Consider the following 18,111-nt stretch of genomic DNA (forward strand, 5'->3'; position numbering starts at 1 on the left):
AGACCTTTTTCTTTTAAAAGTTATTGTCATAAAGCTGTACACTGACAAGACCTATTTACTGATATTATTTAAAAGATATATATCATAAAACATTTATCAATTTAGCTACATTTGATTTTTGACAACAAACAGTACAGCTAAATGAATGTAAAGCTTACATCAAAATAAGCACCTAAAATAGTATCTCCAGGAGTTAAACAAAAATTACTTATTTACCAGCATCCATAATGTATCAATTGTGGTTAATTAGTATGCTAAGACTGCAGGAACCTTTGAATTTGGTAGTAATCAAAGGATAGTTGGGGTTTTGAGTTTACCATTCTCTTCTTATGAGCCCTCTTTGTTTACACCTATTAAACCCAATTAAACTACCTACCCTACACCTTTTCCATCATTCATCAGTCTTCCTATTTGCTTACAGACCTCATTAATTTAGGAAAACTTGCCTAGCCGAAAAAAAGAACAATTTTAAAGTTGAAAGAGAAGCTGCCAATTCAGGACTGAACATCAGGATTAGGAGAAGTGATACTCCGGATGGTAAGGAAAAAACAGAGAAGAGGACTTACACTCTTCATTATTGCAATGGCTCAAATACGATAGCTGATGAGACAAGTGTCCTTTCTTTTGGGAAAAAAAAAAAAAAAAAGAAAGAAAAAAAAAAGAATTCAGCTCAGTGTGGCTCTGTCTGCGGTATAGGACAAGGACCACTTCCCAGGTACTGGGTCCTGTCACACACCCTGAGCGTGGGCTGGGATTTCCCCCAGCCTCCCTTCCTTCTCCCCTCACAGCTGGTTTCTGTGGAAAGGAACACATGCACATTTCACAACAGAAAGAGCCCATCATTTTTACTACCCACAACATGGTTAGTTTTTTTTGTACTAGAAGGAACTGTCTTGTACTAAAGTGACCAGAAGAAATTCTTTAAAATTCAGTGATAACAAACTGCAGCCAGCTCTGGGCAGCTCAAGGCTACCAGAGGGAGCTTCTCATGGGACAACTCACTCACAAACTCATCATGGTTTTTGTTAAAGAGGTATTACCTCAGTTTCCAGATACCCAAAACAAACAAAAAGTACTATAATGTCACAAAATCTTTGCGCTCAAAAGCCATTTTGCCACTTTTAGTGACTATGTGATTAGTTTTGTCATCACTACTACAGAAAATTCACATCCTATGTGGTCCACAGCTGGAGGACAGAAGTCCTTGACTGTGCTCTGCATCTTATTACTTACAAATGAAAAAAGGCTCCAACAGCTTCAGCCTTCTCAACCAGTGAAACAAAGTACTTTTCCTTTGTGTAAGTCAGTAGAATTACACCTCCCCATCTTTTTTATGAAAGGAGAATAAGGCTCCGATTGCTTTTAAAAGGTTAATATCCCAGTGGAAAACACCAGATCGGACTCGTCAGCAGATGTGGTTAAGCACAAGCGTGCCAGTTTATCGAAAGAAAAATAAGGGGTGGGTTTGGCAGAGGACAGTGACTGTGCCAACTCTGGTTAGCCATAGGCAGCTGCTAGCATTACAGATCCAGAAAGAAGTTTGAGAGACAAGCCACCGTTTCACAGCGTTAGGAATGTGAAAAAAAGGGTTGCTTCATGATCAGGGGCATGTGGCCATTATACTTTTACGCAATCCATACAATTCAAATACATGTAATATTGCATATGAAAGGAAACCTAGAATCAGCCCCAGCTTTTTAAGCTATCAACCAACACGTGCAATTGGATGGAAGTGAAAGTACTATTTTTAAATAACCTCAGTTAACCAAGAAGAAGTGGTCTCATCCTCTACAAACTTTTAGGCGATTAAAATTGCATTCCAGATACTGAATTGTAAAAACTCTTCAAGAATCAATGAATAAAGGCATTTTAACTGTATCAAAACTGAGTCTTGAAATTCTGTTTAAAGCAAAAAATTAGTACCACTTTTCTTCCCTCAAGAATTAGTAGCACTAAGGCGAGGAAAAACTACTGTATATTCTGTATCATACCATCAAACCAGAAATTCACATTTGCCTCAGGAAGAAAGTGCTGATCTCTCAGAAAACTTGAGCTTCTGCTCAACTTCAAAGCACAAGTCCCACTAAAACCAGAGGCTATGCAAAGGCTTAAAATGAAGCCATTGCTTCAGCAATTCACTGAATCACAACATAAAGGAACTCTTATGAACCCCAACTAAACTTGCAGGCTAAAAGAGTCGGGGTTGTTCAGTCTGGAGAAAAGAAGGCTCCAGGAAGACCTTATTGCAGCCTTTCAGTACTTAAAGGGAGCCTATAGAAAATATGAGGACAAACTTTTTAGCAGGGCCTGTTGTGATAGGACAAGGGGTAATGGTTTTAAACTAAAAGAAGGTAGATTTAGACTAGATGTAAGGAAGAATTTTTTTATGATGAGGGTGGTGAAACATTGGCACAGGTTGCCCAGAGAGGCTGTAGATGCCCCATCCCTGGAAACATTCAAAGTCAGGTTGGACAGTGCTCTGAGCAACCTGATCTAGTTGAAAATGGCCCTGCTCATTGCAAGTTAGGTTGGACTAGATGACCTTTAATGATCCCTTCCGATCCAAACTATCCTATGATTCTATGATCCTTTACATGGTGAGGTAAGTCATCACATAAAGATGGTGAGATGGTGAAGGTAAAGTCCAGCAGAAGCAAAGAACTCGTGCGTGGTCAAGCTGTGTGTCTTTAGCATCAAGGTTTCCACTCCTTCCTGTATGGCCTGGTCTGCCCTACTCATCAGCAAATGCCATGTGAGCAAACACGCCTTGAACAGACGCACTAAGCTGTTTCTTCAACCAGAAAGAGCTACCATGGCAATCCCCCCTGCCCCCCAAGCACTACTGCCGGAGGGCTTCTGCAGGCACAGCTATGTTGGTGAGAAGAGGGACGAATCACAACCCCGTCTAACGTGGTCAGGTCAGCAAAACTCTGTCAGTGTTTAAAATGTGTGACTGTGACTCTCCCAAAAGGATCCTCAACTACTGTGCATTTTCCTCCTGCACAGTAAATATGCAAAGCACCCGCTGTAACAAAATCCAAAGCTGTTTCTTGATGGAAGCAGGACCACAGAACAGAGCTCTACTCTCTTTTCAAAAGCATCAGGATTTGCTGTGAGTTTGAACAGATTTTCTTATGCAAAATTACGTAAGTTGTTACTGATGTGTTGTGAATCACAAAAACGCTAAATCTACAAGCACAACGTACAGAAGAGATTATTTCATTTAGCTATCTGATATAGCTGCAGCCACCACAGAAGCTCTATGGAGTGAGCAAATATCTAAGGTAAAATGCTGGACTTGCTGAAACTAATGGAAAACCTCAACTTTCTAAAGTAAGGCCAAAAAGTCATGTTGAACACTGTCTGCAATAATACAAAGTTTGGTAAGGGTCTGTTACAGCTCGTTAACTGCTTTAAACATGAGATTAGAAGAATTAGAAGCCTAAAGGTTAGAAAACACCAGCTGTAGTAGATATTTTATAGGGAGGAAGAGAAACACCATAAAAAACAAAAGGAACTTGAGATAAAGAAAGAAAATGCTAGACTGAATGACAGAGAAACTGCCAGAAAAATCAAGGAAGACTTAAACGCACTAATTTTTTACTCTGTCTAAAACTGTTGAAAATCAGTTTGATCAGCCAGTCAAGAAGATTACGCTGGTGTCAGGGCAATGACAGAATTATATAAATGAAGAGAATAGTGACGGCTCTAATCCCTTCCCTGGGTGAAGGAAGGAGTCCTGCAGAAGGCAGGTGTCGCAAGAAAGTCAAGAAGCTTTCAAGCTACTCTTGACCAAGTTGAAGATAAGAAGGGACTACAGCATAGCTCAAGGGCTAGACAAAAAAAAAAATCCCAATGTATCTTGATTTATCATAAACCTCATGAAATTCATAAACATCAATAATTACAAATGCAATGGGTCAGTAAACTCCATTAGGATTCAACGTAAATTTTCTTCAAAACCCACAGCACAGGTACCTGGGACTCATGGAGACTGTCCACTCCTAGATACATTTGACTAACAGCTGCCATCTCATTCTTGGGGACTGAAATTAATTCCATCAGATTTTCTTAGGAAGTTCATAAAACCTAATACTATCCTTATGCTGAAAATAATTATATGATCCTGGGGAAAGGTGAGCATGTAGGTAGATGATCAGTATGCTGAGCAAGACTTGGGGAAGAAGGTGGGTACAAATGGGTAACTGGGGAAGCATAAGCCTTTGGGAAGGACAAAGTGTTGAAGTCCCTGCCCCTTCAGTTTGCAGACGCGGCAGGCTCCCAGCATGAGCTGAGCTGTGAAGGAAATGATGATACGAAGATGAAGTGGGATGGGGAGAGATCAGCCGCAACCACAGGACAGTGCAGGAGGCAGGATGAAATTTCTCTTCCTGCTGCGTGTTGCCTGTCCTAATTTGCTCTTTCGTTCTCCCTACTGCTGACTGGAGATGCACTCCATCACAACCTGCTTTTGGGTTTCATCCCATCAATTGAGAAATAGATCCCACACAAGGAGAACAGAGGGGAAATAAAGGGCAATCAGAGGCACTGGACGTTAAGGAGTCACTCACATCTTCTGACAGCTATGTTGAAGATCCAGGCGGAATTGCCAGGTGACTTACTAACAAAAGCGCTTCATTTTTTTATTGTCATTTTGCCTACAGAAAATCCCCTTACAGGTTCCAGTGTGTTAAAAGCAATTAGCAAAACCCACTCAAATGAAACAAAGAAGGGTCTCATTAGCCTAGCTTACCCCCTGAGCAGAGCAATGGGAATTCATGAGGACAGTTCCTACACAGTGCAGTGAATTTTGTGAACAGTAAAAAAGCAAATTGAGAAATCAGAAAAAAAAACACAAAAAACACTAATACCTAGCAGAAAAAAAGGGGAAATACAAAATATAAAGCCTGCTGAAAGAGCAAAAAGTGATAAATACAGACTTTATCCTTTGGTGACATAAATCTAGCATTACCCACCAATCAAACTCTGCAGTCAGGTTATAATGATTATCAGCAGAATTGCAGTAGGGCCCAAGGACCTTATTTATATTACAGAATCCAACTGTGCTCGTTGCTTTCCATATACAGAACAGTTTTGAGAAATTTAGCATGCAAAGACATGTTTATTGAGGCTGCTTTGACCAGCCCAACCTTGGAAAATTAAAGAGATGTCATATTCTGTACTGACTTGCAGTAAAATTCATACTTTGGCAGACAATTAACTGATCTGTCCCTTCCACAACCTTAAGAAATTAACTGACTGCCATAAGCAGGAAAGACTTTCCACTACCTTGCTGCCTCTATGAGATGATTTGACATTTGCCGCAAAAAGTAGAAAGAAGCATCTGATACAGCAGGGATGACTCTGTAGCTGTATCTGATCAGTGTGTCTGGGACTAAATATGACACCAGAGGTACAAACAGTCATAGGTGGTAACAGCAGCAGTTTTGTCACCCAGAGCCCTGCGTCCTGCCCACTGAGAAAAGATGTGGGGACAGTGATGTCCTGCATGCATGGGAATCTTAGGACAGCCTTCACTTTGGAAGTCACCATCATTATAGCGTGCATGGGGATTTCCATCTGCCTGCCATCTCCAGCTTTGCGGTCTTTCACTGAAAACTGAGCCCAGTTTTCAATTCAATGACTGAGGGATCAAAACTGTTTATCTACTGGACATTCCTAACACCACCAATTACCTCCAAAGTTACAACTATAAGCACACTGGTGGTTTCTTTTTCCACATGGTCTGATGACAGAAACCAGCTGACATTCCAAATAGGCACATTATATTTGTGCTGAATATAATTACAAGAAAAATCTTCCTGGGCTTTCATTTTGATGAAATGAACCATATCGCAACAGCTTAAGTTGCTTTATCCCTCACATTTATATTCTATACAGTGCATTTGAGTCTCTGGAACTGTTGGAACATAATTTGGAGGCATGAGATCACACGTATGCCTGGCTCCTAAACAATAAACTCAGAGGTATCATTAATAACAAGATACACTGAAATAGCGTGCAAAACAAACCAAACAATATTTTTTTAATGTCTAAGCAAAAAAATAAGAAGCATTGGTTCATCTGGTCCCATCTGAATTACCTCTGTTTTTTATAGCCTTGGTTAAAAAAACTGGCTGCTCTTCTCCTTTTTCCCAAAACAAGCAAGCACGCAGTGCAGAGACTACAGAGCAGCAGCAGGCAGGATAGATACACTGGTCCACCCAAATGTTCTTGGGGTGGAGAGAAAAGATCGACAGCAAGTTGCTTCAGTCCATACTAACTTGCTATCAAGGCATGAGTAGAGACGAGTCAGATGAACTTGCCCACACCTTTAAGCAGGTATTTATTTGCAACAGCAGTATTCCATGCTTTGAACAGGAGGTGGCCTTGTTTGTCAGTTTTGGATGCCATCTTAGGCTATTTTTCATCACCTTTAATTAAATTTTTTCAATGTTTAAAAGAACACAGGCATACACCTACGAGATTCACCCCCCCTTCTTAAAGTGAAGACAGAATGGTAAGAACAACCTACGGGATAAGCACTGGACTACACATCACTCAAAGGAAAAAATAAACCAAAGGCAGGACACCTTTTCATGCACAGTTCCAAGCACACATGTTCAAATACAACTTAATGTAGCTGATGCAGGAGACACTGCAATGGCCTAAACTATGCAGGAGAGTAAGACTGGATGGGTCACAACCACTGTGCTTTCTTGGATGTCTGTTCCTGAGGGCAAAACGCGAAGGTATGTCCTACTTCCGCAAATGAGATCATGAAGCCAGGAAGCCTGGACTTTCTTTTTAGCCCAACAGATCTCAGCATTGTCTATTTTAGCTTCTTACCACTGCAGAGCCAATAGGAGTGGCGTGCACAGTTTTATTTTAAAGTCTTCACAACAACAGGTTTTTAAGGCTCTAAATTTATTATAGCTGATGTGGTTCTAGCTGAGGAAGTCCACAGGTTACGAAAAAAATCCCTTCTCTGGTAATATCAAGTAGGATCTAGCAGCATTTTCACTACATAGGATGCAAGAAACTAAACAGCTTACAGAAATAAAGAATTCTGACTCATTCACATATGCAAGATTTCTTTGAAGCTTAATTACCATTTTTGTATCTTAAAGCAGCAATGCCAGAAATTCAGCTGTCTGTTCAACCACAACCCAGACATTGCGCAAGCAGCTGTTTCCCAAGCCACTGAACGCTGACAAACACGGGGAAACTCTCCTGTCCTGCTGTGAACAATTCTCTGTCGCTCCTTTGCGGCGACAGATAATTTCACCTGGCTTTAAAGGATATTATGTGTGAGCCGCTAGGACATAAACTTCAAATTTCCCTCATTTGGTCCTCAGAAGGAGCGCAGGCCCTGAACCCGGCTTGTTGCACTTCAGGGCCTGGACACGAATCTCCATCAGTCACATATGCTCTGCTGGCAACTGCGACTGAAAAGCCCAAACATCTTTTGTGTACTGTCATGCACTGTAAGCTTAATTTCATCATCAGACACACACATCTAAATCCCACCGCTCTTGAATCAGAATCTTTCAGGCGTGTATCTAGGGTTAAAAAGAGCACCACGTACAAGCCTGCCCTCTCAGTTACTTCCATTTTTCCTCTTTGTTTTGCCCAAATACCAATTCTGCAGGTTCATCGTGTTTTACAATTGGTTCTTGGATGACTCCTGAACTGAGAGACATTTTCAGTTCTCGTACAGCTACACAGCTGCTCCTTTTTTCAAGGGGAATCGCGCACGAGCATTGCAGTGCGGGCTCTGGCAATGCGCCTCACCCTCAGCTGTAGGGCTTGGAAATTTGCTATTTAAGCAAAACAGTTATCGTCGTGCTGAAAACTAGCCTAGACATATGAAAACCTTTAAAAACAATTTGAAACAATCCCATACAACAAAATAACAGAAGTTTTCTTAAGGAATAGGGAAAAAACACATAGTCCACTGGCAACATTTTACAAATACTGGTACCTACAGAAGCAACCGCAAACCTTCCAGGAAGGCTTTTTTTGTCTTAATGAAGTGTAAGTCTGAGATGAGTAAATACCACAGATCAATTCATGAACAACTGAAGGAAAAAATTATACCTTGTCATCAATCCACTGTTTGAACTATTTTCAGAGAAGCTTCCCAAATGCGACTCCCAAAGCTTCTCATGCTGAGAAACCAGCTGGAGAGAATTAGTATGGCTATGATCTATCACACACCAGAAGCTCTGAAGAGAAGCTATTGTAACCTAAAAAGCCATGCCAGCACTGAAGAGCAAAACATGGAGCAGTTCTTCCCAGCTAGGGAAGCAATGACCACATGCTACAGCAGCATCAGTTGAATGGACCAGCACTGGAAGTCACTCAAATTATCTGCAGAGATACAGCAACTGTCCTTCCTTCGGTAAGCATCCTGCTTTTGTTAACGAGATCAAGTGAGAGTATTTGAAAATACTTTGATTTTGCTTGTGGCCCTATTAGAAAGTTGGAGACCATGTCTCTGAAGCCGTCAGAGACTACAGTATTACACCATGATAAAGGGGAAAATCCACCCTTCTGCTGGCATTTATACAAAGGGAAAGAAAGAGTACGAAAAGACTGAAATACTGACATCTCAGGAACTTTGCTTTAATCACCAATTCTCTGTCAATTCTGCCTACTGTGCTTTAACCGCAGTAGTTTCTCTTTATTAAGGAATGTACAGGTTCCTTTTGGTTTTGGTGGTTTTGGGGGGTTTTTTGGTTTTTTTTTTTAGTTTTGTTTTTTTTAAAGTAACTACTGCCAGAGCTAATAACTGCAAAACTTCTGCATTCTCATGCAGTGTTGAAACCATTATTTTTTTTTCTAAATACTACATCACTTTAAAAAGTGATGAAAATGCAGTAGTTTTCTCTGATCTGTTTTTCAACATATCATTCAAAACTTTCACATTTTGTTCAATCTTTTCAGGTGAGGCAAGTGACATAAGAATTTGTAATGACCACTCAGGAAAAACCTGGGGACGGGCCTCCCAAGAAGTAAGGAACCGGGGTGAGGAATGAGCAGGCCAGTAAGCGGTTTGCTGATTTTTCTGGGGAGCCACAAGAAATCTGATAGGGAACCACACTTTGCAGTGCTGTGCTCTGTCTTAGCCATCAGTAGCAGATTGACTTAGACAAACAAGAACTCCATGGGTGCAGAGTGAGGCTGTCAGCAAGCAACACGAGCAGCTTGTGACAAACACGCGCAGGCTCTCTGACAGGTCCCTGGGATGCCATGGACCAGGAAGGAGATGCCTCTCCAACTTCCCGCTACGGACATGAGCCTGCTACGTGCAGTGTTGCAATCTGGGTTTTCACTGCAGTGTCAGAAAGGGACAGCTGTGTGATGGAGAGGACACTCCTCTAACACCCCTTTTTAGCTTCATTTTGCTCGTCTGTTCTTCCTTCACGTGTCTCCACAGGGCTTGACCTGGCCACCCTGTCAGGACACAGTGCAATACTCTCCCAAATCAACAGGGATACATCTGTTGCATTCAGCTAGAACCTCCTACCCTCAGGCCTGCAGTACGAGGCAGAACATTTTTTTAAGAACATTAGAATATTGCTTAGGAAACTACAAGATTAAATCACGAGAAGCACAACCATAGCATTTTCCTGCCGATTTGAATTACGAATAGAAAGTACGAGCAGTTAAGAGGAAACAAGATATGTTCTATACAAGAGCCAAGATTTTTTTTCCTGACATGTGCCAAACAAGGAGAAGAAACAGAAGAATCTGGCACCATTAAAAACAGTTTGTGGAGAAAGGAACTGAATATCTACAGCCAAGCTCCATGTGGTTTGTAAAGAGGAAACTTTTGTTTTATGGGACTCTCAGTCAGCCAAAATTCTCCCAGACGGCGTGCAAATGGATATTAGCCTAAAAACCTACACGCATCTTGTAGAAGGTTCAGTAAATGGTGGAGAAAGAAAAGGAACACTACTAAAGTTTTAAATCAGAATTCAAAATCTGCCTCATGGTTGAAAAAGTTAGTTTACCAGACAGCTATAATGTCATATATGGTAAGTGTGTTGGAAAGGAAAGGCAGCAAGTTAAAGCACAAAACTAGAAGTCAGGAAAACGAGTTCCAATCCTGGCTCCACTAGCAAGTAGCTCTATAAAACTTGGATAAAAGAGAAAAAGACTGCCAACTTATATGTGAGATTTTTCTTAACTTCATGTAGTGTATTAACATTGCACTTATGCTGTTTCTTTTAGCTTCTGTATTTCGTGCACTGACTGGCATTACTATGCACTAAGTTAAATAAGTGACTAGATGGAGTACTGAGAACAGTTACATTACTATACCAAAACAAGCTCTGCCCAACTTCTTAATCAAAACACTTGACTGAAAAAGTCCCAAACGTTTTTATATGGGACTGTAATTCTCATAACTGAGCAAAATACTGAAGTGGCTGACATGATCCAACAGCTTAGATGAATACTGCGATAAAATGTAGCATTTCTGGCTTAAAATGGTAACTAGAACTTGTACTTCAGCATACAGGAGAAAGGCAATGGGCAGGCAACGCTTCCTCAGAACATGTTGAGTAGTTATACCATGGAAGACTTATTTCGTCTTCTCTGGCAACTATCAGAGTGCCCCGTGAAGCATTTGGCTGCGTTATCTGTAAATCAAGGGGACACCACACTGACCTCCAATTTACAGCAGAGGAACTGAGGTGGAGCCCACGGGCAAGACTGCAAGCTAGGGAAGCATCCGAGTCCCTGCATCCCACTGAAGTCACTCTTTGCTGAGGGAAAGGGAGGCGCAGGTAGCTCTGTGGGTCTCTCCTGCAGTTGCCTGACAATGCAGCTCTCTAGTTATATCACCGACGATTAAAACACACCAGGTGGCAAATTTCGCCATCATGCTTAAAGGAGAGGTAGTTAATATCTCCTGTAAGAGGATACTAGGATTAAGATTTGCCCCTTTGTGTCTTCCTTCACACCAACATTTATAGGTAACGTTTCAGCTAAGGTTTGCCAACTAGTATGCTTTCCTCCTCTAAATATAGTAGTAAAGATGAATCTCATTTTGGAAGCAGTTCTTTGGATTTTCTTCATTCATACCTTTAGGACTATCGACTTCGAGGAGGAGCTGAAGGGTTAATCGTTCAGTACTTTCTGTAAGCCATGTGCATTTGTGTACAGTGCTCTAGATGGATGCTCCATGCTTCATGTTACACTGGAATAATAAAAAGACCTGAAAGCAATTCCCTTTAATTCTCGCCCTTTCATATTATTTCCTCCAAAGAATAATGAACAGAAGGAAGCAAAACCAAGCACTTCAAGAGAAAAAAAAAAAAAAGAAATAAAAACGTTACAGGCATTTTTCACAGAAACCCTGGAAGGAAAAACCACTGTAAAAGTAAAAACCATTGTGTTTGAGTGAGAAACCTGGAGCTAGCCGTTCTTATTGCCACTAAAAATATCTCCAGCCCCCACACACATGCATTTACCAGGATGGCATCTACTGATGGGTTCTGGATGCTAATCAAGACTAGACCAGGTACAAACTAAAGCTGAACAACCCCCGACAAAGTAGGTCAAGAAAACTGGGAGGGAAGGGAAACTGTTGCTAGGTGGCAGTGTACCTTAAGCAAAGAATACTGTAAATCATAGATTATTGGAAAAGTTTGTTATCTGCTAAAAGAGGTGTCATCTCCAAAGCCTTGGTAGGAAGCAGAACCCAAGATGTACACGATACCCAGACTACGTATCAGAAGGATGAGAAGCAGCACTGGAAAAAAAAAATAAATAAATCAGAAAAACCTGTCTTGAGACACGCTATTGTGCAAGACCCACAATATAATGGCTCTCCAAGTCTCCAAAAGCCAGTGAACCAAGTCTTGTACATCTTGCGAAGGCTATGGGTTTGCTTATTTTGTTTTATTCAACCTTTACTAAGTCCCTACCAGAAGAAGCAGGCAGAGAAGTAATCTTCCACCACATCTTGGCACAATGGTGAAAAGTTGACATAAAACCCAAGTGGTGGTGAGAACAAAAGTTTTTTTAAGGCTACTTAAGAAACAGAACCATTATTTTTCTGTCTTAAACAGTTTCAGTCTTCAGCCCTAATCTTTTCAGAATGGAGTAAGACTGGACAATGACATTTAACAAAAGGAGGTGATGAAAATGGATGCACTCCCTAGGACTCCAACCAAGAGGATGGAGAAAAAGGCCTCTATACAAAGCCAAGGTAAGAAGGGAGAGGCTAGATTTTTCTGGTATCCTTCTATCTGTCCTTCCTGATGTTCCCTCCACAGAAAACTACCTTAACATATTGCCTAAATTAGCAGAAGTGGTAAAAAAGACAGGCTGATGACATCTTGTGAACTACAATTCGCTTGGTAAGAGAGCTGTTAGCAAGCTCACAGCTTGTCACAGAGAAGGATAAGATGTTCTTGAAGGCAAAGGCAAAATCTATGTTCTTTTCAACAATATCTATCTGGGTTCAAGAGAGCAATTTTTTGGAAAAGTGTCTTAGAGGAGTGCAATCATATAGACTGGAGGTATTTTAGGGGACAGAATAAAAGAGAAAAATGAAAGACACTTTGCTTCAACAAGGCTTTAAATCTGTAACTATGGTCATAAAGGCCATAGCAAAATCCTTTCTGAGAAATTTATCAAGTAATTCTTATGTTGGATTTAATCTACAATTTTAGTGTTCAAGTTTTTTTAATACCATGTTCTGACACATTAGAAACTGGTCAGAAAGAATTCATTAGAACGTATGTGCCACGACTAACCCAGAATGGGAACTCCTATACTGCTGTACAGTAAAACCCACTCGGGTTATACATGCCATATATCGTATCATTCCTTGCAAGCAATCTTGACTGTGAAGCCCATTCACAATAATTAAAATACAACCTTACCAACCTATAGAGTTGCAGAGGAAAGAATTTTTGAAAACCCTTTCATCAGCATAGCTCACAAAGGATATGTCACAAAGACATAAACCTCTCATGAGTATGGCCAGGCTGGGTCTGTGTCTTCTTTATCTGACAAACCTTAGGATGCGAACCTCAGGACCGCAGGATCCAGTTTCAGTGGATAAATACGGACGCAACAGTCTTTGTCCTGCTTGTCTCCACTGGCCCCTTCCCCAAAGCTGGTGGTTTTAATTTGTGGTCAGCCTCAGCCTCTTCCTCTTCCTGGTAATTAGTAGCATCTGCCCCTCAAGGAGGAAGGCAGAGAGCATCCCAGCCTTGTCCCCAAACCGTTGGTTACAATTTGTGATCATTTTCAGTCATGGATATGCAATAAGCACTAGCAGTCAAAAATAAGCATCAATTTGAGTAAGAAAAAGTGTAACAGCCCTGGACCTATAGAAGCCACTAGGAGCCAAGCCCTGTTGATCTCAAGGGCCCTTCCCTGACTTGGGCAGCATTCCTGCTGGAAGATGAGCAGGAGGTGGCTTCACCTGCCATCTCACTTCCCGCACTGTAAGACTGTGCGCAACTCATGGAAACACAGTTTGAGAACAAGAAAACCCCATAAAGCTGGGGCTGACTTAGTCATTTTATGAAGACAAAAGAGAGTAATCTATACAATCTCCAGGCTAGGAAGCGATCAGGTTTTGCCACAGCAGAAATACTTTTGTGCAGCAGCACAAAGGAAGCTCTCTACAGAAAATACATCCCCCAGCAAACAGCCTAGATAGGCTTTTCCTCATTAACCAGTAAGAGGGAGATCTTTCTGCAGCATGCAGAAGGCAATGAGCCTCACTTGACATTGAAGTTTAACTCGAAATAAAATTTTCTGTGATTAAGGAAACTTTTGTTCTACTTCTGTTACTTCACCATCTGTGATACGAAACCTGGCAAAGACTCCAATTAGTTTCCTTTGTGTTATTACTGCCACCAGCACTCAAATGATAAACATTAATACAAAAGGAAATTCCTCTTCCTTTCCTTGCTGTCTCCAAAGAGTAGATGCAAATACCTTAATAAGAAAACCTCTACTGAACTCACCCCGAAACCTGGTAACACCAGATTACACCGACCACACTACAGAAAAAGGCAATGGCAGATTAAGTCAACAACACCCCTCCTGAGTAAAATCTTTTCACCAGTAAAAAGCCTGAGAAGAAATGAAGCAGAAGCACCCCACACCAAGAAAGGCGAAATCCTGCAACATCTGCTTAAGGAACCTCAGGGACTGATTTGGGGAATTTTCTTCTCTGGGACATACAAACGCTTGTTAATGTTCTCAGAGCCACGTAGGTGGTTGCACTGCGCCTCAGTCGAGCAGGACAGAGGCATCATCTGCCAAAACAAACTTACTGAACTCTGAAGATCAAGTTAGCACTTAGTGGTGGTGTATGTTTACTTACTTAAACTCTTCATTTATATATATACACACACATTTGACTATTGTTGCTATCCTAGGTGGAACCCACGCATAGTTGTGGTTAAGATGTTAAATTTGATTATTCTGGTAAAGTTTACCTCGGGACCTTAAACACAACAATGCCTTTATACAGAGTTTGCACACCGGTACAAGCATACCAACATTAGGGCAACACATTAATTTCTATAAAAACAGGTGCCCAGGTGAAGTAGCAACATTTTTTCTAGCATAGGCAAGCAAGAATTTTTTGTTTCTGTCCAAATGGGTATGATCCATGACCAGGAGAACAACCTTGACTTTGGCATTTAGTCACGCAGTAATTTGCCAACAGCCCCTATGTCAACAGGTTCCCAAACAGTTTCAAAGGGGTTTTGTGGATTCCTGGGAGGGTGGGGAGGTGTGGTAGGAAGCCCCACCTGCTGCTGGGTTTGTTACATTCAAACAGAAAAAACAGAAAGAAAACTGACAGGTGGAGGACACATGGGGATGGATAAACAGATAAGGGTGAGATAAGCAAGGGGAGAGTACAGACTTGCACCAAATCTGAGGAGCACGAATGAAGTCTCATCCCCCATCCCCATTTTTTAATCCACTGCACCCTTAGTGTGGCTTTTCTTCCCGCAGATAAAGTTTCTGCCAGCCATCTCTCAAGACACAATCACAATTTCTTTTCTTCCTTTATGCTAAAAAAAAAAAAAAAATAATTGTACATTATACTGGAGCAGGATAGCACATCTACACCAGCAACTTCTGCTGAGGACTGTACTAAACAGAGGCTGCCGGCATTTTCCACTTTTATTTCCATTTGCTTGCGCAGTGGTGCTTTGTATTTAAAGAAGTGGTTTATTAATTGAACAGCAGCTTATTTTTTGGGGCAAGACAATATACCTTCTTGCTGAGGCGTCCTGTATAATACCATTCTGTTGTGCCAAAAATGTCCATACAGAGACCCTAAAGAGCTGACTTAAAAAGCTCTACAGGCATGACGGTTATAAAAATAACTGAAAACGGTTTCTTCGATCCTTTTTGCCAGCCACTCACACCTGGCTGAAAACTTTACAGCAAGAGCTTTGCCCATTTCCATATTCAAAAATTCAGCCCATCACAATTCCACTAGAATTTCTACTAATCACAGGCACAATTTTATAATATGGCCAAGCCAGTACAGCTTCTAGCCCTAAAATGACACGCAATCCCATTAGGCCTGACCATGCCCTCACTGCTCCCCTTTTGCTTTCTGTGCTGACCTTTAGGGAGATAAAGTTGCAGGAAACTAAACCTATCAAAAAAAGCAAATAGTTTTTTGCTGGTTAAACTCCCAGAACCAGCTCACAGGGTCAGATAAGCAACAGGGAGGAGGAAGAGGAATGACCCCTCAAGCAGCAGCTGTACATTCGGTAAGCTGAGCTGAAACATGAAGCCACATCTAAAGCTACTCTGCCAAGTAGTTTGTCTTATGGGATGACTCCACTTGAACACTGGGATGGATGTCTTCCACTTCAAGGATGGATTGGGCTCTCCAATTCAAATCATACTGATAACAGTTCCAAAACAGACATCATGGAAATGATCCACCTCTGCACTCAGTGACCAGATGCCTTCTGGGATCGAAAACAAGAATTTTCACTGGTTTTCTCTGTTATTTGATTCATTCTATATATGGTACCAAAGTAAGGGTAATTAGTCTAAAAACTGGCACACTGACTTTCTGAATCCTCTCTAGAGGCAATTTCTTTTATTGCATTTGTATAGCTACACCCTCCAAAAATAACTTTGAATGATTAGGAAAAGTAACCGTTTACTATTTAGAATTAAATTTAATATTTCCTATGCATTTCACTACGTAATTTAAAAAAAAAATAAGAAAACACATAAGCAAATCCTGCTCCCTCCCCTTCTTCACTCCTCCCCCACCAAGCCTTTACACACATCAGCTGCCGAACAGACACTGAAGAGCATCAAGTATTGGCAACAGAAGTGAAAAGCACCTGGGAAAAGGTTAGCACGTAAAAAAAACAGGCAATGTTCAGAAACAGAAAGAATAGTTCCAGACAGTTCTTCTCCCCCCCCCCCGCCCAAAAAAAAAACAAACCGCAACTTCTGAAGTGTCCCAACATATGCGTGTACCTTCTGTGAAGACTTAGACCGCGGAGTTGAAAGAAACTAAAGGCAACACCGTGAAGGACACTAACAGAAGTCCCCAAAATGTCCGTGACCCGAGTTCTAGGGGCTTTGCCAACGGCACTGTCAGCCACCCATCACACACGGAGCGGCAGCGGAGGGCCGATGTTGCAACCCAGCAGCTTCAGCCCACCTTCCCTCAGCAGAGCCGGTCAGCGCACCTTGGGACCCCCACGGGAAGGTTGGCCGGTGCCACACTGGGTCTCTTTTTTTTTTTTTTTTTGGTACATACAGCGCACGAGCAAAACTCAGTTTTTTAGCAAACCTAAGGGTCACGTCTAGCCACCCTCCGGACTGCCAGGGGCCAGCCTATGTGCTCCGCGCACCCCTGGGATCGGAGCACGGACTTCCACGCACCCACGGGAGGCCGAGACCAGCCTCCCCCGGCCGCTCCGGCCACCCACGTGTGACCGGCGGACCCCCATCCGCCGCCCCGCGGAGTAGAGGAGCCGCCGCCGCCGCCGCCCCGGCTCTCCCTCGCCTGCGGCCTCAGCGCAGCGCAGCGGCGCCGGAGCCGCGCCGAGCAGCCGCCGCCCGGGCCCCCTCCTCGCTCCCAACCGCTGCGGGGGGCCGCGGGCCGCCATCCCCCGGGGCCCTCACCGCCACCCCCGGCCTCGGCGGGGCGGAGGGAAAGGGGGAGTGGGGGAGCGGCGGCGGGCGCTGATAGGGCTTACCCGGCGCGGAGGGGCGGGCGGACGGAAGCGCGGCCCAATGCGCGGCTCGGCGGCGCGGCTCCCGCCTCGCAGTCCCGCTCCCCCGGCGCCGCCGTGAAGGAATGCGGCGGTGGCTGCCCCTCGCCCCCGCCGCCAACCCCCCCCCCCCCTCCTTTCCCCGCCGCCCCGGTACCTTTTCCTCCTGCAGAGCACGCAGACGGCCCAGACGAGCAGAGCGGCGGCGGCCGCCCCGCCGTAGGTGCCGAGCTGCAGCGCGTCGGGCCCCATGCCGGCGGAGCCCGTCCTCGGTGGCCGCTGGTGCTGCACCGCCGCCGCCGCCGGGGAGGAAAGTTTCGCCCGTCCTCCCGCTCCCTGCAGGAGAGGCGCCCGGCCGACCGGTCCTCCCCGCCCACCCCGAGCCCAGGGGGCTGGGTTTGGCTGCTCGGAGCCGGACTTGGCGAGCGGGCCCGGTGCGACCCGGCCGGCTCCTCCCCGGGGAGCGAACGCTCGGCGCGGGGAGGGTCGCGCCCGCCCGCCCCCGCGGCCTCTCGGCGGCGGAGGGGAAGCCCCGGCCTTTGGCTTGCTGGGGAAAGGCTGCCGTGCTGTGGAAAGGTCCCAGGGCGGAGAGTGGGGAGGGGGGGTCCCGGGGTCATCCCACCGCGACGGGAAGCGGCTCCCGTCCTCCCATCCTCTTTCAGCCCTCCCCGCACCCCTGAGGGGCTCGGTGCCCCCCGCAGGCCTGGGCTCGGGTGGCGGAGTGGTGATGGTGTGTCCCCAGTGCCAACAGCGCTCGGCTTGGGCAGGTAGCAGCTCTGGCAGCCCAGTGATCTCCGCTTGGTTTTGGTTTAAAGACCTGGTGTGTGTCCCCTGCTGAAAAAGCAAGACGCCGCCATCCCCT

The 18,111-nt window shown here is 43.9% G+C and overlaps 1 protein-coding gene across 1 annotated transcript in view; it reads right to left on the reverse strand.

The window, feature by feature from the left end:
* The window catches only part of CYP7B1 (cytochrome P450 family 7 subfamily B member 1), a gene marked incomplete at both ends in the record, with an annotated part of 123,441 nt that extends 105,940 nt beyond the window's left edge, over positions 1–17,501 (reverse strand). The window contains one exon of the mRNA XM_082499383.1: positions 17,407–17,501. Coding sequence (XP_082355509.1) covers positions 17,407–17,501 — 95 coding nt within the window. The remainder of the gene's footprint in view (positions 1–17,406) is intronic.
* Positions 17,502–18,111: the final 610 nt, after the last annotated feature.

The sequence above is a fragment of the Vanellus vanellus genome, assembly GCF_965231255.1.
Source record: "Vanellus vanellus genome assembly, chromosome: 2".
NCBI classification, from domain to species: domain Eukaryota; kingdom Metazoa; phylum Chordata; class Aves; order Charadriiformes; family Charadriidae; genus Vanellus; species Vanellus vanellus.